The following is a 26,541-nucleotide window of genomic DNA, read 5'->3' on the forward strand; positions in this document are numbered from 1 at the left end:
GTCCGTCAAAAATAAAATTGGGTTTCCAGCGATTGGCGTGGAAGAAATTGACTGGCCCAGACTTCAACTCCATCAAACATCTTTGGGATGAATTGGATGCCGACTGCAAGCCAAGCCTGATCGCCCAACATCAGTGCCCTCAGTTTGTTCTTGTGGCTGAGCGGATGTGAATCACGACAGCAATGTTCCAAAGTCTAGTGGAAATCCTTCCCAGAAGAGTGGTGGCTCTTATAGCAGCAAAGGGGGACCAACTCCGTATTAATGCTCATGGTTCTAGAATGGCTGTGGTGTGCGAGTGTTTGGCCATGTAATGCATATATAAGCAGCGGTACCTATGAACACTGTTTGGTGTCCTGCCGTTGTACTGTAGCCAGCAGTGGCACGGTTCCATTGCAGTTTATTGCTATCGTAACACCCGTTAATTAATGTATACCGCTTTTTTATTTTTTTAAAAAATTTCAAATAAATTTTATCTATTTTTAAATATTAAATACATTACAATTGTAAACTTTTTTTTATTTTATTTGTGTTATCTAACTGGAAATGAAAGCCCAAATTTGTTCAGTTCGCACACGTTCCGAAGCGATCACTTAATGCTGACTTCTATGGGCCGATATCACTGAGCTGCCTCAGGGAGATGTTTTCTTTGTTTTTTGTTATATTATGATCTTACTTGCCAACTTTTTCTCGTTGGCTTCAGGGAGATCCCGGGGGAGGTGGGCGTGTGGGGGTGGGGCTTGACAAATCGCATCATTTTGGCACCGCCTCCTAAACGATTGTCACAATTTTGGCCAATTAAAGCAGGAGGCAGGGCTAAGATGACAATATTTGCATCATTAAGCCCCCCCCGCCACATCTCTATTGTGGAGCGAGAACCGGGAGGTTGTCCTGCTCTCCCGAGAGGTCTCCCAGAAATGCAGGAGTCTCCCAGACATTCCGGAAGAGTAGTCAACTATGCAGCTAATGAATCTCTAGAGACTGGTTTGTCTTTTACATTTCTGTCTCCATTACTGAAGTCATGTTGTCTTACCTGTCAGTCTTTGATTAAATCTTTGTCTCCATGAAAATGGCCACCTCCATAGGCATCAATACATGGACATAGGACACAATTTCTGAGCTGTGTCATCATGCCACAGATGGCGAAGCCAACCACGTCTTGTACTGGCTCAGCATCAGGGAGAATGCCAGACTCTTCAGGGAGTGAGGGAGATCACCCCTATTTCAGGGAGTCTCCCTGACATTCAGGGAGAATTGGCAGGTATTATTATGGTTATAATGGATTTTTTTACTGCCACGATAGCAAGAAACAGATCCCTGTGTGATATAGATAGTTGGGAGCATCATATCAATATTATTCCACAACGGGCAGACTGGTCACCCATCCATACTGGTTTATAAGGCCTGGTATAAACTTCTGAGTGGGAGGGTAATAAGTGACTTTCCTGTGTATGTGGGAAGCATCTGTTCATTTATGTAACTGAGTGTTGGGTAATCTATGAAAGATTTCCTCAGTCTCAGACTTTACTGACTGGGTTCGGTTATAATGATATCTCTCTGCGCTGTGAGAACAAATTGTGTTATAATAGAAATACATTGCTCCTCATTTTTTAAAAGGAATTCTATGTAACCAGGTAAAACATCTGTTGCATTATGAATAGCTGCTACCAAAGAAGTCTGTCTGTTAATTAAAGTCAGTGACTTTGGACATGGGATGGACATTCAGTGTAATATGGCATCCTGCATGTGCAACTTCTGAATGATGAGCATATAGGGCTGTTCTGTCGTTTCCCAACATGTGAAAGGGTCACGGTGCAGTTCACAGTCTTCTAAAACGCCAAAATAGTTTTTCAGGGGTTTAAATAAGAAATTGTCCCAACAGACACCTGCAGTAAACGTGAATGATGGCGGGTTAGTAAAATGCAATAAAACGATGTAAGTTCATTTACAACCTCAGCCCCTGTTATAATATTAGAGCAATACTGTAAGAATTAGAGAAAATACAGTCCTTGGTGCACCCAGATTCTCCGTCTTCTCCTAGAATAATAAGGAAAGAGATATTATGATCTAATGAGAGATTATTGTGCAGTCTATGGAGCACACCTGTACTATAATGTACAGGAAGCGGGATTAGCATATGTTTCATGGCTGGGTATCTTCCATTCATCCTTTTCTTTCTCTTTCTGCCTTTCTTCTCGTACAATCGCTCAATGTCACACTGAATAAACACAAGGTTTTTTTTCCTCTTCCAGCATAAAACGCTGAAGAGCGACACCTGTCTGTGTGACGTTCCAGCGTTGACTGACAACCCTCTGCTAATGAGCCGACTGATCGTTTAGTGGGGCGAGCTGTCCGCAGGTTGTCCAGTCCGAGCCAGTAACAGTTATAGAGAGGGATGTAGGATATTCCCTTCATAGAGGTCACACGGGAATCGCTCCCTTTTCCAGGGCTAGACCCAGGTTTTGTGGATTTGACCCTGGAAACTTATTCATAGAGAATGTCCATTCTAGTTTTTGACCAACTACACAATTCCACTTGTCTTGTCCTTTGTGCTCGGTGCAGTCTCAGGATGTTTGATTAATGTAACCGATTCCTTCGTAACCTATATATTTGCTCTGCTGTTAGCAGCTATGAGGGAAGCCCTAGAAGAACATTGTTAGTGGGGTACCATTGAGTTCAGAAGTGGGGTTCCCTCCCAATTAATGGCCGATTAGTTCTCTGGCAACGCGACGGGTTGGTTTAGATGTTCCTCTCCCATGCCATCAAAACTAGGGTTCCAGGAAGTGCCCATTTTTGGTCTACTGATGAGCCACTGCACAATGGCGGATTGAGAAGACACAATGCGCCATGGACTAGTTATAACCCCAGTCCCCTAGCTCATGTTTGGGAGGTGATCTATTATGCCCTAGGGCTATGCTGGTTTATTGCACTGGTCTTGTTAACATAGCAGGACCAGTGGTCTAAGTCTTTACCCATGGGTGGATCTAGATATTTTTTTGGGGAGGGAAATTGTCGCTTTGATGGATGGACCCTGCCCCCCCTTCAATCCTAGCAGGGATGGGCTGCTTGTGCACACTAAGCCCATGTGCCTGGCACATGTACTTACGGTGGCTGAACAGAATTCTTAGCCTCCAGACACTTAGTGTACGGCCGGAAGCTGCCCATCCCTGCTTGAAGGGGGGGAAGCGATTAGGATTCCCTAGTGTCTTGGCCCCACAGTCCTCACTATAATTTGAAGATGCCTTAGCTGGGATTCAGATAAACATGGTGGATGAGAGGTATGGCGTTCTTTAGGGACCGATAAACACGGCTCCATCATGTAAGGGATGTGCTTGCTGTGAAACGCGTTATGAAACTTTGGTTTCGTTTATTAAAAGCTGTAGTAAGTCCAGGTTATGCAATGTGTTTACCTTCGTGTCTTCATTTACTTATTGCGACTACAGGATATGTCTCAATGTAAGACTTGGCAATGCACAGTCATCGTTGATATTTTGCTTTGGTTTGTTCAGTGCTACTTACACAAGCTGTGTCCATGGTTTGCATTTATTTTTACATTCGATATATATAAGATGAAATTTCCGGCTCACAAGTAGATAGGCTAAAAAGAGCTTTCAATGCAAACTCAGCTTGTACGTTTTTTGTTTAAAAGGGATTTATTTTGCAAATATAACCCCCATCCTATCTATAGTATAGTCTACCGCCCCTGCCAGGATCAGTGGCAGGGGAACTGGATGGGGAGTGGGGGGTTCTCTGGATGATAATGAAACCTCACCCTCCCCAAAAGACCGAGCCAAACAGGTAAAACTTTGGTATCTTCTGAAATCATCTGTGCTGCTGTGATAATTCCAGTGATCTGATTGTTCTGTCCCTGCTCACTTAAAATAAAACCTGGGAACAGAACAGATGGATGGAGCATGAATCTAATAAGGAGTGAAGACCCTGGCAAACTACATGTTAATATATATATATATATATATATATATATATATATATATATATATATATATATATATATATATATATAGTCTAACCTTGCAACAAAATAAATATATAGGAACCTCCTTTCATTCTCACATGCTGAAGGACTTAACTAATGCAGAATACAATCAGAGTGATTTACAGGGCCTGTAAACAAGCTACAAAGCTACACGGAGACATATAATGTTTTCCTGCCCCTGAACATACATTGCTTCTCCATGAAAGTTGATAAATGACAGTTCAGGTGGCATTTTAATAGAAAGCGGTATTACAGAGATCTCTCATTAAAATGCTGAGGTGCAACTTCTTCATCTAATACAGGTTTTATTAGGTCAGTTTGGAATTTCAAGCTCCTTGCTGATGTTAATCAAATATATAGAGTTTCTTAATATATACAGGAACCCACAGACTGAGAGCTATAAAGTTGAAGGAGTAGGGCCCCCAGCAGCACAGAGTATATTAGGAAATGAGTGATGTGATAGTGAGGACAGGGCTGCATGTGACAGGGGCAGTGACATGATATGAGGAGGGGAATGGTGGCAGCAGGAAGTCACAGACTGAGATTTATATAGTGGGAGGAGCAGGGTCCCCAGCAGCACAGAGTATATCAGGAGATGAGTGATGTGTTAGTGGGGACAGGGCTGCATGTGACAGGGGCAGTGACATGATGTGAGGAGGGGAATGGAGGCAGCAGGAAGCCACAGACTGAGAGTTATATAGTGGAAGGAGCAGGGTCCTCCAGCAGCACAGAGTATATCAGGAGATGAGTGATGTGGTAGTGAGGACAGGGCTGCATGTGACAGGGGCAGTGACATGATGTGAGGAGGGGAATGGAGGCAGCAGGAAGCCACAGACTGAGATTTATATAGTGGGAGGAGCAGGGTCATCCAGCAGCACAGAGTATATCAGGAGAGGAGTGATGTGTTAGTGAGGAAAGGGCTGCATGTGACAGGGGCAGTGACATGATGTGAGGAGAGGAATGGAGGCAGCAGGAAGCCACAGACTGAGATTTATATAGTGGGAGGAGCAGGGTCCTCCAGCAGCACAGAGTATATCAGGAGAGGAGTGATGTGTTAGTGAGGACAGGGCTGCATGTGACAGGGGCAGTGACATGATGTGAGGACGGGAATGGAGGCAGCAGGAAGCCACAGACTGAGAGTTATATAGTTGAAGAAGCAGGGTCCTCCAGCAGCACAGAGTATATCAGAAGATGAGTGATGTGTTAGTGAGGACAGGGCTCTATGTGACAGGGGCAATGACATGATGTGAGGAGGGGAATGGAGGCAGCAGGAAGCCACAGACTGAGAGTTATATAGTGGAAGAAACAGGGTCCTCCAGCAGCACAGAGTATATCAGGAGATGAGTGATGTGTTAGTGAGGACAGGGCTCTATGTGACAGGGGCAGTGACATGATGTGAGGAGGGGAATGGAGGCAGCAGGAAGCCACAGACAGAGTTATATAGTGGAAGGAGCAGAGTCCCCAGCAGCACAGAGTATATCAGGAGATGAGTGATGTGTTAGTGAGGACAGGGCTGCATGTGACAGGGGCGGTGACATGATGTGAGGAGGGGAATGGTGGCAGCAGGAAGCCACAGACTGAGAGTTATATACTGGAAGGAGCAGGGTCCTCCAGCAGCACAGAGTATATCAGGAGATTAATGTTGATCTGATGGGAGGCAGTGACCTGTCCACTTGTGTTATTGTGTAAGTGAGGATGATTTAATGTGACATGTGATGTGAAGGGGGAGTGGAGGGATGGAAATGAGCAGGAAGTCAATGGCACAGAAAGAAGAAGGAGCAGGGTCCCCCAATATTGCAGCAATGACGAGAGACTCCTGTCACAAAGAATGTGGGATCAACTCAGCCTGAAATTACCCTGGTGCTATCATCATTATTACCATCAATTCCAATAATTTACCTGTCCTAACCAATTATTTCCTTTATATCAGGGCTCAGAGCAGTGATCATGGTCTCTGGATATAGTTATAAATACGATTAATGGCTTAGGTTTGATGTAACATTTCAGGCATCTTTGTACATTGCAAGACATCATTACTAAAAGGCTTGAAAACCCACAGTATAAACAGCGCACAAAGCCTTGGTTACAAAGCCCCCCTGGCACACAGCTGGAGCCCTCTGAGACCCCTATACGGTGCCTGGTATATGGCACTGGGGCTGACACCGGAGGAACAGGGAGGGCACAGCCTGAGGAAGTGGTGGCTGCTTACATTGCCTGTGACATGACTGTGATCTTGCAGCTGCCTTTAGCTGTGAGAGGAGGGGGCTGCAGGGTGTCGGAGGGGAAGGCTGGCCCATCCTTGTCAGGGGGAGAATGTGATATGAATGCTCCTGAAGCTGGATGAAAGTATTAAGCTAGTAGCAGCAATCTGCCGATAGAGTGCCCAAGTCACGTTCAGATACAGAGCAGACCCCCTCCTCCCCCCCTCTCTCTTCTCTCTCTATCCATCTCACAGGTGCATTCTGAATAACCAATGGCAGAGAAGAGGGCATATAAATGACTGGTGTATAACAGTGCTGCCTGGGAGTGGGGTGCACACAGCCAGAGGTCCACACACACCAGGAGCCCCTGTGAAGCCCAGAAATGTCCAGTAATCTGGAGCCCCTATAAAGCATCTCTTTCTTTTGCTTTTTTTTTTTTGCCTGTTTCATTTTGCTGGAGGGGGGATATAGACACGCATGGATTATGGAGATGGACAGCACAGATGCAGCCACAACCAAACTCCTCAGCTTCACCCAACGGTAACAAAACGACACCTTTTATCTTTTACATTATGGCATTATGCCTTTCTGCAGCTCCGCCGGGCACTGCCACAGGCTGGCCAAGGAGTGTTGCCTTTTATACTAATTGCAAATTCTATTGGAGGTCTTCACGGTCTCAGCCAGGGAGATTTACAAGATTCCAGGGACTTAAATCCTTCCGACAAGGAGTCTAATCAGAGTTGAGCTGTCGTGTTATTTTAGGACAATGTCATTTGTGCATTGATAGGAGGGGGGAAAAAAGGTGGGATGACCGCATGCTACAGGGACAAGATGTAAAAATGGACATTTAAAAAACTGACAGCTGACCGGCCACCTATGTTTGCCTAGAAGTGACATTTCCAAAAGCCATTCATTACTCTGACAGTCTGTACGCCCTCTTGGAATTTTAATTGCATTTGCAGTTTGCAGGAGAAAGTGAGTTAGATGAGGATTTATGAATTACAATGTGCATATTTTACTTCAATGAAAACAGGTTGCATTAGAATCTAAGGATCTTTTCCATTTACAATTATTTACTTACAATTTCTAGAGATATCCTCTTGGCTACTGTTCTTATTGCTCATGATTTGTCTGGATATAACATGGGTTGGGTTTAGCATTTATTTATGAACTAAATATTACACTGTGATGAGTTCATTGTTCCAGAGAGTGCGTTATCGTGTAACTTTGTTATCAATGTTACCATCATAATACAGACAAATATCCCACAGTCGTCCCATTAACCTGTTACAGTCTTCACTTAGACGGCTTCCGCAACCGTAGAGGCGTCAAACTTAGATTAAATATTTATTGCGCTGCCTTTTGAGTTGTGTAAATAGTACAAATATGTTTAGGTCGATGGAAAAAAAAAAAAGGTGTTTCCTTTCCCAGCAAAGTTTACATCTGTGGTTTTGTGTGTAATTCTTATCTCATTTTATTTCTTCTTAATCGCTTATGCACATGGAAGATTGGGCTGCTCTGTGTTGCAGTGATATCTGTTGTTGCAGGATTTTGACAGTGATTCCATTGAGCTGAGTAGCTGCAGGAGGATTTTAATGGGATGAGCATAGTACTTCATGGTCAGCAGATTGGAGAAAGTTGAGTGCTCCGGCGTTGGAAGTAGATGGCGTTCTCCAGAGGGTCGGCTCTCTATGACCTTCCCATGTGTTGCATTAATTCTGTTGCCACAAGAGGAAGCAGTGATGCAATTCTGTAGTGTGCTCAGCCCTCCCCGCAGAAGAGTGGTTAACCCCACCAAGATTACATAAATAACGTCAGCCTAATGTTTTCTCTGCAGATTACCAATAGATAACTGGGAGTGATGGCCTGGGTCATAGGGTTCTCCATATATTGATATAATCTACATGCATGGTCACTCAGTACTGCCGCCTTGCTTTCTTGGCTAATAATAATTAAATATCCTAACACTGCCCCTAGTGTATACAATATCATGGAAAATGGTAGAAGGTTGGGCTTTACTAAATATTAAAGCAGCAATCCCACATAGATTTATTGTTTTGTTTTCTTTCAATAGCAAAATTAAGTACCTTTTTAAGATGTTAATTTTACTTAGCTATTCTCCTACAAATCATTATCTCCTTTTCAAAAACTCTCCGGTTGTCAAGCAAAAATGGCTGCCAGATACAGTCGGTCTGGCACACAGACACAGGTTTACATCTCTCAGTATGTCATGTGATGGCAGAGGGGGGAGAAGGAGGAGGTCACAGGGCGGACAGAGCTCAAAAAGGCGTTCCAAAGCCACTCTGCTCATTAGATAATGTGCTATGCGACTCTGGTTGCCATGGTAGCCCAGAATCTTAAATTATTTATAGCAGCCTGAAGGACAAACATACATAGGGAAAATGGTAAATACCAACATTCTTATTTAGCTGGATACACACTTATACAATCTTTTTTCAGATGCAATATATTTAAGTATTTCACTGACTGAAAGTCCCGATAAGCATGCAGATTCATACAAACATCTCTATACAATTTACCTTAAGATCTGTGATCTTCATCTCTCATAACCATCCGTAAAAAGATGGTGACTCTGTACGCTGTACAGATATCTGCCTACGCCGCTGGTTGTGAGTGCGTACACACTGCCACATTTGCCCGACATCGTTGATCGTGAATTTTAAGAAGTTCAGAAAACCAAATCAACATGATGGTGGGAGTGTGCACACTCACAATGTCTGAACAAACGGTCGTGAATCGTGTGACCTGCACAATAATTGCACCAGTGTGTGTACCCAGCTTTATAGCCTGACACCGTGATTTATGTTATAAATACACCCCTCATTTTTTATAGGATTGCTGCTATAACATCTGAGTAATGAATCTCATGGATATGACATTCTGTTTATTCTGCAAGGAGAGGCCTCACCTGTTTAAGGGAATTACAGGTGTTTAACGATCGTTCTATGTATTCTTGTTATTTGTATGTTATGCAAATATCAAACAACGTGATCTCTGCGACGGCTGCTAGGAAAATTCTGTGTTTACCTCTTGTATCTTGTAATAATTGTACCTTGAATTTAGTACCAGCTCCCAAAATCCAGGCCCTGCTGTTAGTTACTTCTAGTACCCCTCCGACAGGTAAACGAGTCCTTGGTTATATGAAAATGGTTTGAATCCTGTGCATTGTTACATAGAGATGCTTTAATTGTTGTGTGTTGAAATCCAACAACACCTGAAGCCACCAACCATGGCTGCCAATAAACTGCGCTGACCTATCATTGTCACAACTTGCAAGTCAGTGACGTTCTAAATATGTCATTCCTGTACAATCAATGGTTTCTGAAGCTCTCAGGGCAATAAGAGTAAATAGGCGTGGGATTACCACCAATGGAAGGTTACCATGAAAGTGTTTTTCAATGCCATGCTTTGGAAGTGACATCTGCCATCTCCCTCCTCCTATATTTTCGGCAGTCTGACAATGAGCAAGACTTTGCATTGTTTTAGGAATATTATGTGAATTATTACGAATCTAAGCTATATATGGACTCCTTTTATCCTCAGTATCTCCATCCCAAATATACTGCAACATATTATTTACATCTGTACCAATCTGACACAGGTACCTGAGCTATATACACATTCCTTCTATCCCCAGTATCTCCATCCTAAACCACCTAACACTACATCACACTAATTACATCTGTACCAATCTGACACAGGTACCTGATCTATATACACATTCCTTCTATCCTCAGTATCTCCATCCTAAACCACCTAACACTACATCACACTAATTACATCTGTACCAATCTGACACAGGTACCTGAGCTATATACACATTCCTTCTATCCTCAGTATCTCCATCCTAAACCACCTAACACTACAACACACTAATTACATCTGTACCAATCTGACACAGGTACCTGAACTATATACACATTCCTTCTATCCTCAGTATCTCCATCCTAAACCCACCTAACACTACAACACACTAATTACATCTGTACCAATCTGACACAGGTACCTGATCTATATACACATTCCTTCTATCCTCAGTATCTCCATCCCAAACCACCTAACACTACAACACACTAATTACATCTGTACCAATCTGACACAGGTACCTGAGCTATATACACATTCCTTCTATCCTCAGTATCTCCATCCTAAACCACCTAACACTACATCACACTAATTACATCTGTACCAATCTGACACAGGTACCTGAGCTATATACACATTCCTTCTATCCTCAGTATCTCCATCCTAAACCACCTAACACTACAACATACTAATTACATCTGTACCAATCTGACACAGGTACATGAGCTATATACACATTCCTTCTATCCTCAGTATCTCCATCCCAAACCCACCTAACACTACAACACACTAATTACATCTGTACCAATCTGACACAGGTACCTGAACTATATACACATTCCTTCTATCCTCAGTATCTCCATCCTAAACCACCTAACACTACAATACACTAATTACATCTGTACCAATCTGACACAGGTACATGAGCTATATACACATTCCTTCTATCCTCAGTATCTCCATCCTAAACCACCTAACACTACATCACACTAATTACATCTGTACCAATCTGACACAGGTACCTTAGCTATATACACATTCCTTCTATCCTCAGTATCTCCATCCTAAACCACCTAACACTACAACACACTAATTACATCTGTACCAATCTGACACAGGTACCTGAACTATATACACATTCCTTCTATCCTCAGTATCTCCACCCTAAACCACCTAACACTACAACACACTAATTACATCTGTACCAATCTGACACAGGTACCTGAGCTATATACACATTCCTTCTATCCTCAGTATCTCCATCCTAAACCACCTAACACTACATCACACTAATTACATCTGTACCAATCTGACACAGGTACCTGAACTATATACACATTCCTTCTATCCTCAGTATCTCCATCCTAAACCACCTAACACTACATCACACTAATTACATCTGTACCAATCTGACACAGGTACCTGAGCTATATACACATTCCTTCTATCCTCAGTATCTCCATCCTAAACCACCTAACACTACAACACACTAATTACATCTGTACCAATCTGACTCATGTACCTGATCTATATACACATTCCTTCTATCCTCAGTATCTCCACCCTAAACCACCTAACACTACAACACACTAATTACATCTGTACCAATCTGACACAGGTACCTGAGCTATATACACATTCCTTCTATCCTCAGTATCTCCATCCTAAACCACCTAACACTACAACACACTAATTACATCTGTACCAATCTGACACAGGTACCTGAGCTATATATAATCAAATTAACTAAAATAAATCCGTATGTATCTAGAAAGAGGAGACCTTAGATGTTATACTCTATAGTAGTTTGTGTGCTACTATAACTGTTTTAATAATAATGAGTATATGTGTTGTGTATGGGGTTCTCCGCCTTGGCTGGATCTATTGGCGTCTTGATAATGGCATTAGAGGAATCTTGGGCACACGTTACCCCTCTGTTGTGTAACAGGAATAGAGTTTACGCTCTTTATTTTCCTAAGTGCCAATCCTGCAGGCTTCAATTAGCGGTTACATTCTGTTCTGTAACTTTGCTTTTAAAGATAATCTGACTTAATACCAGGATTACAGTAACTACAGTGCCCTGTGCAGTTAGGTATCCTGGTGTGTTCTCTTATGCACATAGGGAAATGTTGTGTTTAACAGATTAGCTGGAGGAACCCTACAAACACTTTTACAACCAATCAGACGGCAGCCCGGAGCTCAGGTCCGGTCTGTAATGATCACACAAATATCCATCTAGAGGATTGTTCAGGGGCAGACGCAGGGTCTCTAGAGGGGGGTTTCCAAATGTTTGATTTTGGAGCAAAGCAAAAACAAAACAAGAACAAACTTGCTGCAATAAACCAACAACAGGGACTTTTTTTGTAGTTAAACTGACTGTAAATAAGACGTTTGATTGAGTCACAGAGTGCAAGACGTAATCTAATAACTGGTGCCAAGGCAGGTGTTACTCCCCTGTTTACAGACTTATTCCCGGTTATCAAGAAGCTGGATCCTGATCAGGAAATTTTTGTGAAACTGTGGTAATTCTAATTTATTGTAATATTTTAAGTTTTACTTTATTTTTATTTTTTAAAATAATAACATGGCCACCAACGGGCTTCCGAGACTCTGCACAGGGCAGGGGAGATCTTCCCAAATGTACAGCAAAAGACTGGCAAGAGAAGTGGTACTGTGCAGTGTATATAGGTATAGCATGAGAATGATATAAAGAGAAGTGGTACTGTGCAGTGTATATAGGTATAGCATGAGAATGACATAAAGAGAAGTGGTACTGTGCAGTGTCCAAATGTACAGCATGTGACTGACATAAAGAGAAGTGGTACTGTGCAGTGTCCAAATGTACAGCATGTGACTGACATAAAGAGAAGTGGTGCTGTGCAGTTTCTATATGTAAAGCAGAAGAATTGCATAAAGTGAAGTGGTACTGTGCAGTGTCCGTATGCAGCATAAAATTGCAGAAATAGAAGTGGTACTGTGTATTATCCATATGTACACCATGAACATCACATAAATAGAAGTGGTACTGTGCAGAATATATATGTATAGCATAGAAAGGACATACATTTAAATGGTACTGTGCAGTGTATATGACATAGAGAAGTGGTACTGTGCAGTTTCTATATGTAAAGCAGAAGAATTGCATGAAGTGAAGTGGTACTGTGCAGTGTCCGTATGAAACATAAAATTGCATAAATAGAAGTGGTACTGTGCAGTGTATATATGTATACCATAGAAATGACACAGAGAAGTGGTACTGTGCAATGTATATATGTATAGCATAGAAAGGACATAAATAGAAGTAGTACTATGCTGTGTATATATGTATACCATACAAATGACAGAGAAGTGGTACTGTGTACTGTATATATGTATAGCATAGAAAGGACAAGTGGTACTGTGCAGTATATATATGTATAACATGAACATGACATAGAGAAGTGGTACTGTGCAGTGTATATATGTATAACATGAACATGACATAGAGAAGTGGTACTGTGCAGTGCCCATACATCCAGCATAGCAAAACAATTCAGAATTGCATACAAAACAGAAATTAGGCCGCAGCGCTGTAGTCAGATATGAAAACTAGAATTAGAACAGTAAAATATACATAAATATAATAAAATGTTACATAAATAAGAATGAGGCATAAAGTAAGCTGCACATTAATGTGATCACTGCTTTACATACATCTGACCATCTAACCAGATTACTATTACTATCTACAGAACTAATATAAATCTCCTCTCACACTCAATAAAAATAAAAACCATTATACTCAGTGTTACAGGGACTCACCCAGCGCTGGCATCAGGCTGCAGTGATAACACCACAGTTACTGGCTGTATTTTCTGTCAGACAAACACTGAGCACTAGAGACACAACTGTATAAATAATACACTAGAGAGAAAAGTGACGGCGGCCATTTTGTAGAGGTCAGTGTTCATGAAAACCTATGGAGATGACCATGGAAATGTGTCCTAGGCTGCAGACAATGTTTATAATACATTTAATATACCTACTAACTGGGAGGTTCCATGATTAGAGACAGAGGGGTATCTGGAAACCCCCCCCTGATATATTGGTGTAACAGGCACTGAACAGCACAATTACTGTATATAGTGCTGGTATAGCTGGACAATGCAGGCAAGAGAGGGAACAATTTTTTGTGACAGGGGCCCCAAGAGCATACTTACCAACTTTGAAATGTTGGTATCCGGGAGCCTGCGGGGGAGGTGGTCGTGAAGGGGGGGGCAGGCCTCCAAAATGCGCGTCACCGGGAATCGCGGCGTTTGGAAACTAATTCTGCCCACTTCACTAGGAAGTGGGCACTTCTTAGTGAAGTGGGCAGATCCGGGAGATTGCCACACTCTCTCGGGAGTCCGTGAGACTCTCGCAAAATGCGGAAGTCTCCCGGACATTCCGGCAGAGTTGGCAAGTATGCCCAAGAGGTGTGGGGGGGGGGGGGGGGGGGTACAGACTACCAGTCCGGGCCTCCACCTGAAGCAGCCAAGTCATTTAATTATTTTTTATCCATTTCTTTTATATTTCCCCCTCCCCCCGCCATCGGGTGAAGCGTGTGTGCATACGCACATCAGCTTACGTTGGGGGGTTAAGATGTGTCTGAGGGGGGTGGTATTATATAATACGTGATCTATGTTGTGTCCACTTATTGCTGGGGTTTCAATATTTCATGCACTTATACATTTTCGAAACAGGTCCCAACATTCCAGGACCCAGACAAGAATCCATTACCAGGTTGTAAAAGTTGTCAATGTTTTAATACATAATATGTCATGTTTAAAGCGGCGCAGCCACGCCCCATGTTGACCACTCCCCCAAAACTGGTCACCCCCCCGTTTTGCGCCACCACGCAGTGGCATCAAACAGCCCTTTTACCTTCTCATCTTTGAAGGGGGAGGGACCCAAAAAGTTGCTGTACCAGGGCCCCACTTGTGACAAAACCCCATATTTCTGTTCTCATTTCTCTGCATTAATATAAGAATAATAGATACATAGATATCATAAGTGCACTATTACAAACCTCCCAATGGTCCCGATTTTGGAGGGACTTCCCGATTTGTGGACCGCAAAAAGGAAAGTAACAGGAAAGTGGGTTTTACACAAATCCACACATTTGCTTGGATGGCACAGACTTATTTTGTCCCGCTTTCGGGATTTTAAATGTTAGGTGGTATGCTATTGCCAACTCTCCCAGAATGCCCGGGAGACTCCCGAATTCTAGGTAGGTCTCCCGGATTCCCGGAGAGCTGGCAATTCTCCCACATCTGCCCACTTCCTAGTGAAGTGGGCAGATTCTAAACCTCCATGATGTGATTCTCCAGGAATTGCATCATCTTGACCCCCCCCCCCCCCTGATAAAATGACGTGTTTGCGTCATTACGTCACGGGGGCGGGGCCAAAGTGACCCGATTCGCTGAACCTCACCCCCACAGGGCCATTCCAATTGCTCCTCTCTCTTACGCCCCCGTCTTTCAGCCAATTTAAAGCCGTGAACATAAAGGAATCACCCTCTGTATGTATATTACACACATATGTACATGGAGATGTTGCCCCTAGCAACCAATCAGATTTTAGCTATCATTTTTTAGAATGCACTAGATAAATGATAACTATAATTTGATTGGTTACTATAGGCAACATCTCCACTTGTCCATGCCAAATGATTTGCCCACCAGGACACAGTTTATCTTAAATATCTTCAGTTGTGGTCAGTTCCTCAGACACCCAGATATACACTGGTGAATGTTATCACAGTATTTCTGTGTGGAATCCTCTGTCACATTCTCATCTGTGTTACTGTAAAATAAAGAGGTTTTAGTGCAGCCGGTACTTGCTCCCCTGGCAGACCCAGCAGGGAACGAGAGAGAATGACCTTTTTTGGCCAAAGTATTCAGTGTGTAGCTGCCATCTGCCCCCTGTCCTGGAGCTTCTGCTCAGCTGCTTTCTGCACCTTTCCAAGAAGCCGTTTTATATTTCAGGAGGTAGCGCAGGAGCCAAATATCGCTTCCGCCAGGTCCCTGCCAAAGTGAAACTACTGTGCAAATAATCCAGAGCAAGTGTGTGGGAGTGCTGGACACGGGGCGAGGAGGGGGCAATTGGGGACATTGTAGAAGGGTACAGCCTGCAGATAAACGTGTCAGGGAGCATTGCCTGCGTCATACAGCTGTGTGCTCTAACCCTGTGTGTATATTTATGTATATGTGTGTGTGTGATATATATATTATATATATATAGATAGATGTGTGTGTGTGTATTTATATATGTGTGTGTGAGATATATATATACATATATATATAGATAGATGTGTGTGTGTGTATTTATATATGTGTGTGTGAGATATATATATCTACATATATATAGATAGATGTGTGTGTGTATATATATATATATTATACACCGATCAGCCACATTAAAACCACTGACAAGTGAAGTGACTAACACTGATTATCTCATTACAATGGCATGGTATGCAGTGGTTAGTACCTACCAAAGTTGGACAACCGGTGAACCGGCGACAGGGTGATGGGCCGCAGGCTCATTGATTCTCGTGGGCAGCGCAGGCTAGCACATCTGGTCCAATCTCACAGAAGAGCTACTGTAGCACAAATTGATGAAGAAGCTAATGCTGGTTATGACAGAGAGGTGCCAGAACACACAGAGCATCGCAGCTTGCTGCATAGGGGACTGCGTAGCCGCAGACCGTCGGACAGCCTATGCTGACCCCTGTCCACCGCTGAAAGTGCCTACAATGTAGACGTCAACCAGAACTGGACCATGGAGCAATGGCAGAAGGTGGCCTGCTCTAATGAATCACGTTTTGTTTTACATCATGTGGGCGGCCGGGTGCGTGTGCGTCATTTACCTGGGAAGAGATGGCACCAGGATGCACTATGGGAAGAAGGCAGCCGGTGGAGGCAGTGTGATGATCTGGACAATGTTCTGCTGGGAAACCCTGGGTCCTGGCATTCATGTGAATGTTACTTTGACACGTTCCACCTACCTAAACATTACTGCAGACCAAGTACACCCTTCATGGCAGCGGTATTCCCTGATGGTCTCTTTCAGCAGGATGATGCACCCTGACATACTGCAAGAATTGTTCAGGAACGGTTTGAGGAACATGACAAAGAGATCAAGGTGTTGACTTGGCTTCCAAATTCCCCAGATCTCAATTCGATCCGAGCATCTGAGGGACGTGCTGGAAAACCAGTCCGATCCATGGAGGCCTCACCTCCAACTTACAGGACTTAAAGGATCTGCTGCTAATGTCTTGGTGCCAGATACCACAGGACACCTCAGAGGTCTTGTGGAGTCCATGCCTCAATGGGTGAGAGCTGTTTTGGCGACAGGAGCGGGGACCTAGACAATATTAGTAGGCAGGTGGTTCTAATGTCGTGGCTGATCATTGTGTGTATGTATATATATATATATATATATGTATATGTATTTTGATATATGTATGTTTATATGTATGTGTATATATATATATATATATATATATGTATGTATATATGTAAGTATATGTATGTATATATATGTATGTATATATGTAAGTATATGTATGTATGTATATATATATATGTATGTGTATATGTAAGTATGTATATATGTATGTATGTATGTATGTATGTATGTATGTATGTGTGTATATATGTAAGTATATGTATGTATGTATATATGTAAGTATATGTATGTATGTATGTATATATATATTATGCATACACACACATGTCCTGCCCCGATTTCATCTGCACACATGGAGGACAGACACTGGACTGGCTCTGAAGCGCCACCTGCTGTCCAGCAGTAACCACAGCAGCTATGAGGTTGTCACTTGGGGACTTGGGGATAGGGGTGTACTATGGGGGATTCTAGACTCTTCACCCCTCCACCTCTGTGTAGATCAATATATGTTGATAACTACAATGGGTGACAAATACATCACACACATTGTACTGAATCATTTACTATATATATTTGTAATAGATTATATCAGACTGTTGGAGTCTTTCTCATTTCCTAAATCATCTAGCTGCCATTGTACACTGTATGCTCTCACGTCTTGTTCTGTGACTCTCTATTCTTCTCTGTGATACCGTATGCTCTCACGTCTTGTTCTGTGACTCTCTATTCTTCTCTGTGATATCATCATCATCAACATTTATTTATATAGCGCCAGCAAATTCCATAGCGCTTTACAATTGGGAACAAACATTAATAATACAATACTGGGTAATACATACAGACACAGAGGTAAGAGAACCCTGCTCGAAAGCTTACAATCTTATATACCATAAGCTCTCCTTTCTTGTTCTGTGACTCTATTCTTCTCTGTGATACCATAAGCGCTCCTATCTTGTTCTGTGACTCTATTCTTCTCTGTGATACCATAAACTCTCCTATCTTGTTCTGTGACTCTATTCTTCTCTCAGATACCATAAGCTCTCCTGTCCTGTCCTGTGCTTCTATATACTACTCTGAGATACCATAAGCTCTCCTGTCTTGTTCTGTGACTCTATTCTTCTCTGTGATACCATAAGCTCTCACGTGTTGTTCTGTGGCTCTCTATTCTTCTCTGTGATACCATAAGCTCTCACGTGTTGTTCTGTGGCTCTCTATTCTTCTCTGTGATGCCATATGCTCTCCTGTCCTGTGCTTCTATATACTACTCTGTGATACTATAAGCTCTGTTCCTCTGAATACCTGTACGTGATACCAGTGGTCTTTTGTCTTGTAAGGTGCCTATATGTACTTCTCTATTGATAGAAAATGCCCTGTGAAACCAGACAGTATATGGCATCACAGACTAGCATACAGAGGAACAGTACGTTTAGAGTGTGATATCGCTGCTACACACACTATTATACTGGTCTGTGATGTCATCTGATTCATGGCACTGTATGACACCCTACTGGGTGAGGGTGGGGGGGAATTTTCCTTTTAGACAATTATTATTAGTTTTTATTTATGTAGCACCAATCGTATTACGCAGCGCTGTACAGGGAATATATAATCATTCACATCAGTAGTGAACGCAGGTTATACAGCTTATATAGTGCACAGATTGGGGGTTTTAAATCGGAAATAAAATATTGTCTTTATCCGGGCAATTGGGAAACTATTGATAAGTATTATATTAAGATACGTTGGAGTCTGTGGCATTTAAGTGTTTATTCAGGGTTATAATCTCCCAATTCCCAATTGTAAAGCGCTACGGAATTTGCTGGCGTTATATAAATAAATGTTGATGATGATGAATATGTCTCCACTGCGCACCTGACATGTTGTATCCATGTGTCATGTGTGTTTTATCCCCTGCATACCTCACTCTGATCGGTGAACCACACGCAGAACCTGACGTGTCCACAAGGACCAAAGTCTTCTCTCCCAGCCCCTGACCTTCCCTGTAACGGCTGCTTTACATACGTGTGATGTGAGCGCTCTGACATTGCAGCTTCATGCAAATCACCAGATGCATTTGTTTACCAAAGTCCCGTCATTTGCACAGAGCACAATATATTGTCCTATAGGTGAACAAGGCCGGAGCACAATTAGTGACAGAATAGACAGATAAATGACAAATACAGTGATCTAAAACAGTTCTGAGTAGTTGCAAATTAACCTCTATGAGAAATGAGTTTGTATATGTGTGTGTGTACCGTATATCTGTGTGTGTGTGTGTGTGTATGTGTGTGTGTGTGTGTATATATATATATATATATGAATTTGTGATGTTCCTTTAGTTTAATTGTGATCTTTTCATGGCATAATCTACTACTATTTCACAGGACTAAACCTGTAGCCAATCAAAGCGTTAGAATATTCCCAGGACAGAAGCAACCTTTAGCCAATCAGAACATTAGGATATTTTCACTCTAAAGTAACCTGTAGCCAATCAGAGCCTTACAATATTCCCAGAACTAAAGCAACCAGTAGCCAATCAGAGCTTAAGAATCTTCCCAGGACTAAAGCAACCAGTAGCCAATCAGAGTTTAAGAATATTCCCAAGATTATATTATACAGTAGGGGATGTATGTTTTACAGTATGGGGGTGCAGATATTTTACAGTATGGGGGATGTATGTTTTACATTATGGGGAGTGCATATTTACAGTATTGGGGTATGCGTAATTCTGTTACGTGTTGTATGTGAGCAATGTACAGTATTGGGGTATGCGTACTTCTGTTACGTGTTGTATGTGAGCAATGTACAGTATTGGGGTATGCGTAATTCTGTTACGTGTTGCATGTGAGCAATGTACAATATTTTTCCCCTCGTGAAATGAACAAGATCCAACTATACATTTATTATAGTTTATTATTATCTTCTAGGCCCTGATCCGCACACAGCATCCAGCATACAGAAGAAAGGGCGGCAGTATTAGGATAAATATTAATAAGAATTCTTCATAGCTGTGTCAGTGTTGTTCCCCGTGACCCCTGACCTCGGTGGTCTCTATTCTGCCGCAGTTACTGCATACGGCTCAGGACCCTCTCCGCTCTATATTGATAAAACGGGATTATCTTGTTTTATGTAAAGACGGAGCCTGCACACAATGTACATACTGCACTGCTAATTACCATATATATTAAATTCTCCAGAAATCTGGAGCAGAGGAACGGGAGGGGAAGGCGAAACGTTTGATTGTTTCATTACAGTAATATTAATGAAGATCAGTTTTTGATAAAGTCTTTGATGGACGCCTCTCATTAACATTGAGGTTGCCGGGCAACCTGTGACAGCGATGCGGAGGAATCCTGGTATCTCCTCTAACAGGAGGGATCTGACCGCCCGTCACCCAGCATTGCGCATAGTTTACACCGCTAATAAAGAGCCCGGCTCTCACTTCACCCTGGTGGATAAATAACGTTTATATTTCCCTCCATCTCCAGTTATACTGAACTGTGTCACTAAGAAGCGATACACTGTTTTATAGACACACAGGGCCTGATTCATTAAGGAACGTAAATGCTGATACGTTCAGTATTTTGCGTACAATCGCTCTGCGCTTGCTCAGAACCGGACTATACGCCAGAGAACAAAGCAACGTCCAGTACATCTTTAAACACAAAGGACACTTACTACAGCCTATGATTTCAGGGGTGGATTAGTGAGGGGACTGGGCGTATGCCCGTAGTCAGTGTACAGTAAGGGCGTGCTAAGCTGGAGCGCATGCAGCAGCGTCAGATTCAAGTTCTGGTCATCTCTCAGTCGTATCACCTGCAGCAGCTACAGGTCAGGTGTAGGTGCTGATTAGTAGTGATGACGGCTGTGTATACAGCTAGAACATGTGTTTGTATCAGGAGCAACTGTAAAAATGTATTTTATGTACAGTACACATTATTAACATTCTAATAAATGTATTTTATGGGGGGTGAAAAACACCACTTGTTTATTGTTTATTTTTTTTGTCAATAATGACTACAGTATATTATTAACAGGTGACATTAAGTGAATAGTTTTTTTTTCTGTGTGTTCTTTTGTGGCTTTATATTCCACATATGTATTGGACGGATCCTGCAGTGTCTGTTAGAGCAGAGCGGACCTAGACCCGTATTCATCACCAGACGTATCTTCATATCCGCTTCTTGTTGAATACGGACGTGCGTATAAGGGATATATATATATATATTATTTTTTTTAAAAAAACAAAAAACCGCACATTACATTTGTTTAGCGGTCCTGGATGAATCATCCCACGCTGATACATTAATGCACACTGATACGGCTACACAGATACGCAGAGACCCTCGGTATGTAAATGGCTGCCACTGACTCACTGTACGGCGTCTGGTAGATATGTTCTGTTCATAAGTCTTCATACCCCTTGGGATCAATGCTGTGAGTGCTGCCGCAGCATTTGTGTTTGTCCACACGCTCCCTGCTCCATTCGCTGGCGTATAACCTCCATTAAAAACACAGGGGGCGTCTAGGTGACCTCTAATGACCTCCAGAAAGTAAAGGAAAATGTGATTAAAAACCGCAGGCCGTCAAAAGACTGAAAATGTCATATTCATAATTTCTTGTTTCATTCAAGCTTCCGATGACCACCCTCAGTCCATCTTAACTTATATGGAGTCAGGGGGCGATGTTACCCCTATTGCTGCCTGAGGTGAACAGAAAAAGAGCCCCTCTAACCCCTTGTAGTTACAGTAATCTGCGCAATGCATGTGGTCCTGTGTGTCCTGGTTTTACAAAGATATCATTAATGCATAATGTTTATTTTCCTGCACTCTATACACCAGATGCAACAGAATTCATCTTTGTTTAATGATGAAAGTATAGTGTACACTGTGCGACCTTTAAATCATATGGATGGCGTCGTTTTTTAAAAATTTGATTGGCATATTACACGTTCCAGGTACAAATTAATCAGATTAGGTAGAGCAGGGACACATGCAGGGGGGGTTTCTGGATCTCCAGAAACCCCTCCCCTCCGCAAACGAACGGTACTGTACAGCAGCCGCGGTGCTGTCAAAGAAGCGTCCATGGCACTGCCGTGGACGCTTCTTTGACAGCGCCGCGGCTGCAGTACGATTCAGAATCGCCAAAATGCAGCTGCTGCACATGCGCAGCAGCTCTCTCTCTATTTTTTTTTTTTGAAGGGGGGAAACCCCCCCCTTAAAAATCCTGCGTTCACCCCTGTAGAGAGGCAGGGCCACAATGTGGACAGGGAAGACAGAGTGCAGAATAGGGCCGAGGTGTAGTAAACGCATACTTGCCAACTTTTCCTCGTTGGCTTCAGGGAGCTCTCGGGGGAGGTGGGCGTGCGGGGGTGGGGCTTGACAAATCGCATCATTTTGGCCCAGTCCCCTAAACGATTGTCACAAATTTGGCCAATTACAGCAGGGGCGGAGCTAAGGTGACACGATATTTGCGTCATTAAAACCCCACCCCCCACCACTTATCTATTGAGGGGGCGAGAATCGGGAGCTTGCCCTGCTCTCCTGGGAGCCCGGGAGGTCTCCCAGAAATGCAGGAGTCTCCCGGACATTCCGGGAGAGTAGGCAACTATGCGTTCTAGAAAAGCAGCTAATGAATCTCTACTGACTGAAGTGTCTTTTACATTTCTGTCTCCATTACTGAAGTCATGTCTTACACATACTTGCCAACTCTCCCGGAATGTCCGGGAGACTCCCGAAATTCGGGTCAGTCTCACGGGAGAGCTGGCAAATCTCCCGCATCCCGCACCTGGCACCCCAAAATGTCACATGGTTACAGGTGTTAAAGGAGGGAGGGGTTGGTACAGCCAGTAAGGTAGCAGTAAGCATGTGTGTGAGGGCGGGGCCTGGGAGGGGTAAGGGGAGTATAGGAACATAAAAGACAGATGGGGAAGAAGGGGATAGAATTATCTGAGATTGGAACTACACAGTTCTCCGTGCCCTACTAGGCCACGCCTTGTTTATCTGCTTGTCCCAGGTCATTTTATGATGTGAATTTTAATTTCAGTTCCAACACGAACACTTGTATAGGAAAAATGGGGTGCACCTAACAGAGGAGGGCAGGTTGAGCAGTTATTCAAGGGATTAGCAGGTTTGTCACAGCAATAGGGAAACTGGTGGTGGGAAAGCATCAAAGTCAGCGACCTTTGAGTGGCGCCAGGAAAGTTCCTGGCGACACCCCCTTCAGGTTGCGTCTGAAGTGCCGACACCACCCTGGTGGGAGGAGGGGTCCTTTGTGTAATGTCAGAGGAAGGTGAGTGGCATCTCCAGGGTCTAAGCGCCAAGGGCGATTGGCCGCCCCCTAGTGGTTACGATATTGGCTGGAGTTGGCATTTCCAGTTCTCTTTCTTTACCACCATGTTGCTGAAATTCATTAAATAAAGCTGTGACCTCTTTTTCGACACACGTCTTTTGGGTTAAAATTGGGGATTGGTATACCGGGTCTAGAGAAGCGGCAGGGCATTGACCGTTAGATGGCTTACTAACATTCAGGTTTTATTATAAGCATGTTACTGTGTAAAGCGCAGTATTGTCAGGACAGCTCACCGGAGCTTATCAGCCATGGTAATGTCTGGTGTCTACTAAATTCTAAACACAAATCAACTACAAAATAATCACCACTTCCAATCTGCAGACACCAACAAATCACAATAAAACACAACTTGGGCACAATTCATTTTTAATGAGAGTTAGTGAATTAGGTTTATTCATAAAATCTATACGATTGAACATGGTTTTCTTGTGACATCCTAAAGAGCAGGAACGTGGAAATATGGGTGAGAAGTTGAGAATCGTCAGAGCGCAAGGGAGAGCGTAAGGGAGAGCGTAAGGGAGAGCGTAAGGGAGAGCGTAAGGAGAGCGTAAGGAGAGCGTAAGGAGAGCGCAAGGAGAGCGTAAGGGAGAGCGTAAGGAAGAGCTTAAGGAGAGCGCAAGGGAGAGCGTAAGGAGAGCGCAAGGGAGAGTGCACCATCACTTCTTCAGGCCTTATGATACATAGACACTATATTGATATACCTATTGGCTGATTGACGTCCATCTCTCCGGTGTCCCCCAGTGTTGTATCCAGATATCCCCTGACGTTATCTGTGTGATGATTCTGGAGGGTCACCTTCCTCTGTCAGAAGAATCCTGTACTTCTCTCAGTTTATTACATCTATTATTTACCACCAGTGAGTGTATAGGAGACGATACGGCTGTGTTCTGTCTCCATTGCTGACTATGACATTGTCCGTGGCTTGTCGTATTCGGGCTTGTAAAACGTAAATCGATTCATCCTGGTTATCTTATGTGTTTTGTGTTTTCTCAGTGAGGGGATCTTTCTACCATTCATTTTAAAAGTGGGGTAATGGTTTTCTAACATCCTGAAAAATTACAAACCATGCTCACTTTCATCAATCACAGGGCCTGACTCTCCAGTAGGCTGACTAGGCTACAGCCTAGGGTGCGAAGCTTTTGAGGGTAGAGGTGCGAAACTGCGAGAGATAATAGTTGCTCTCCCAAGTAAAAAGAAAAGATGAAAGAAAAATGTAGTAAGGTTTAAATCTTGACGTGGAAAAGGCTGAAGACAACGGGCAGGCGCTTGAGGATAAGCGAGTAATGGATACAAGGATGGCAACAGGTGTGACAGCCCCCTCCCCCCTCGAAGATGTCATAAAACTTGGTGGGAGAGGAGTTGATTTAAAGAAAGATTTTAAATTAAGGATAAGTTCATTTTTACCTAGAATGTATTAATCCGGCTTGGAAGGTGAAGGGACACTACGAGCATTTTATCCTAGGGCAGCCTGAACCCTTAATCAGACCCTGATCGGACAGCCTGGCACAGAACATTTATCCAGCAACTCACAGATGAGGTACCTTCATCATCATCATAATATATTTATTTATATAGAGCCACTAATCCCGCAGCTCTGTACAGAGAACTCACTCACATCTGTCCCTGCCCCATTGGAGCTTACAGTCTAAATTCCCTAACACACACACAGACTAGGGTCAAGGTTGATAGCAGCCAATTAGCCTACTAGTATGTTTTTGGAGTGTAGGAGGAAACTGGAGCACCCAGAGGAAACCCACAAAAACACAGGAAGAACATACAAACTCCACACAGATAAGGCCATGGTCGAAAACTGAACTCATGACCCCAGCGCTGTGAGGCAGAAGTGCTAACCACTAAGCCACTGTGATGCCTACAAGTCCTGTATCAGTTAATAATCAGCCCACAATTTCCTCTGCATGTGGTTGGTGTGTGCGTGTATATATACGTATGTGCATGTGTGTATATGTACCAGGAATGATTATCTCCTGAGATGGAGAAACCTCCCTAATTGGGGAACCTCCTAAATCTGAGAACGACTCTGGAGTATTAAACCTTAATGTTTCCCTTTCACTAGACTAAACAGCCTACACGGCATCTCCCACCTCTATCGGGACTTGGCAATATATGGAGAGTCGTGGGCTATGTAGATTCTGTTCCTTTATTTTTCATCAATAATAATAATATTTATAGAGTGAAAATAAACCAAACTTTATAACGGCAGCATCTGTCAGACATATTTTATCTGATCTGCCAGGAATCCGTACGACCGTTCCAGCTTCTTCTGTTTGGATGAGCGGAAGATTTATTGCTTTAAAATCTCTTTAGTAGTCACTGAGCCTAAGTAGAAGGACGTTATACTTGTACATGAATTATTGTCAAACAATACACATTGTATTGATCTCTTCTTAGTAAACACAGAGATTTTATTTCTTAGTATAGTCAATGCAACAAAGTATAGAGTTCTCGTATGTTCCATGTCTGGCCAGTAGGGGAGCTGTTCTATTGGTGTCTATGGCTGATCTTTTATATGATCTCAGTGTAGCTTTAAATGGCAATCTTTGTGCAAATGAGCTTATATCAGTTTTTACTGAATATATGTAAATATGTTTATGTAAAATAAAGTTATAATAAACACGGTTGAGTAGGTATATTTTTCTTTTCATGTACATACTTCATTTGGTTTACCAGTACTAGTAAAAATCTCTATAAATGTAACTTGCAAGACAGGATAGCTGAGAATCATTGGTATTATAGTTTGAATTTCCCTGAATGATTGTCACAATGACACTATAAGGAGTTAGGAAGACCTCTATTCTAGTCACTTAAATTAATTATTAAAAGCTGGTAGATAAATTGCACCATAAACTGAACATGTCATGTTCTGTACACTAAGATATGTGATAACTGCATAGTACCACTTCTGTTCTGTATACTGGGATATGTGATAACTGCATAGTA

At 42.7% G+C, this 26,541-nt stretch overlaps 2 protein-coding genes across 6 annotated transcripts in view; one reads left to right on the forward strand and one right to left on the reverse strand.

Annotated features, from left to right (window-relative positions):
- The window catches only part of SLC2A8 (solute carrier family 2 member 8), a 192,879-nt gene that overhangs the window by 53,903 nt on the left and 112,435 nt on the right, over positions 1-26,541 (reverse strand). The gene's annotated exons all lie outside the window — the stretch shown is intronic.
- GARNL3 (GTPase activating Rap/RanGAP domain like 3) overlaps positions 1-26,541 on the forward strand; it is a 172,003-nt gene that overhangs the window by 51,201 nt on the left and 94,261 nt on the right. The window contains exon 1 of one of the 5 annotated variants that reach the window (XM_075185692.1): positions 6,418-6,735. The exons of the other annotated variants lie outside the window; for them this stretch is intronic. Coding sequence (XP_075041793.1) covers positions 6,680-6,735 — 56 coding nt within the window. The 5' untranslated portion in view covers positions 6,418-6,679. Of the gene's footprint in view, positions 1-6,417; positions 6,736-26,541 lie in introns of those variants that run through there. 5 annotated transcript variants of the gene reach the window in all.

This window comes from Mixophyes fleayi, chromosome 9 (assembly GCF_038048845.1).
Source record: "Mixophyes fleayi isolate aMixFle1 chromosome 9, aMixFle1.hap1, whole genome shotgun sequence".
NCBI lineage: Eukaryota > Metazoa > Chordata > Amphibia > Anura > Limnodynastidae > Mixophyes > Mixophyes fleayi.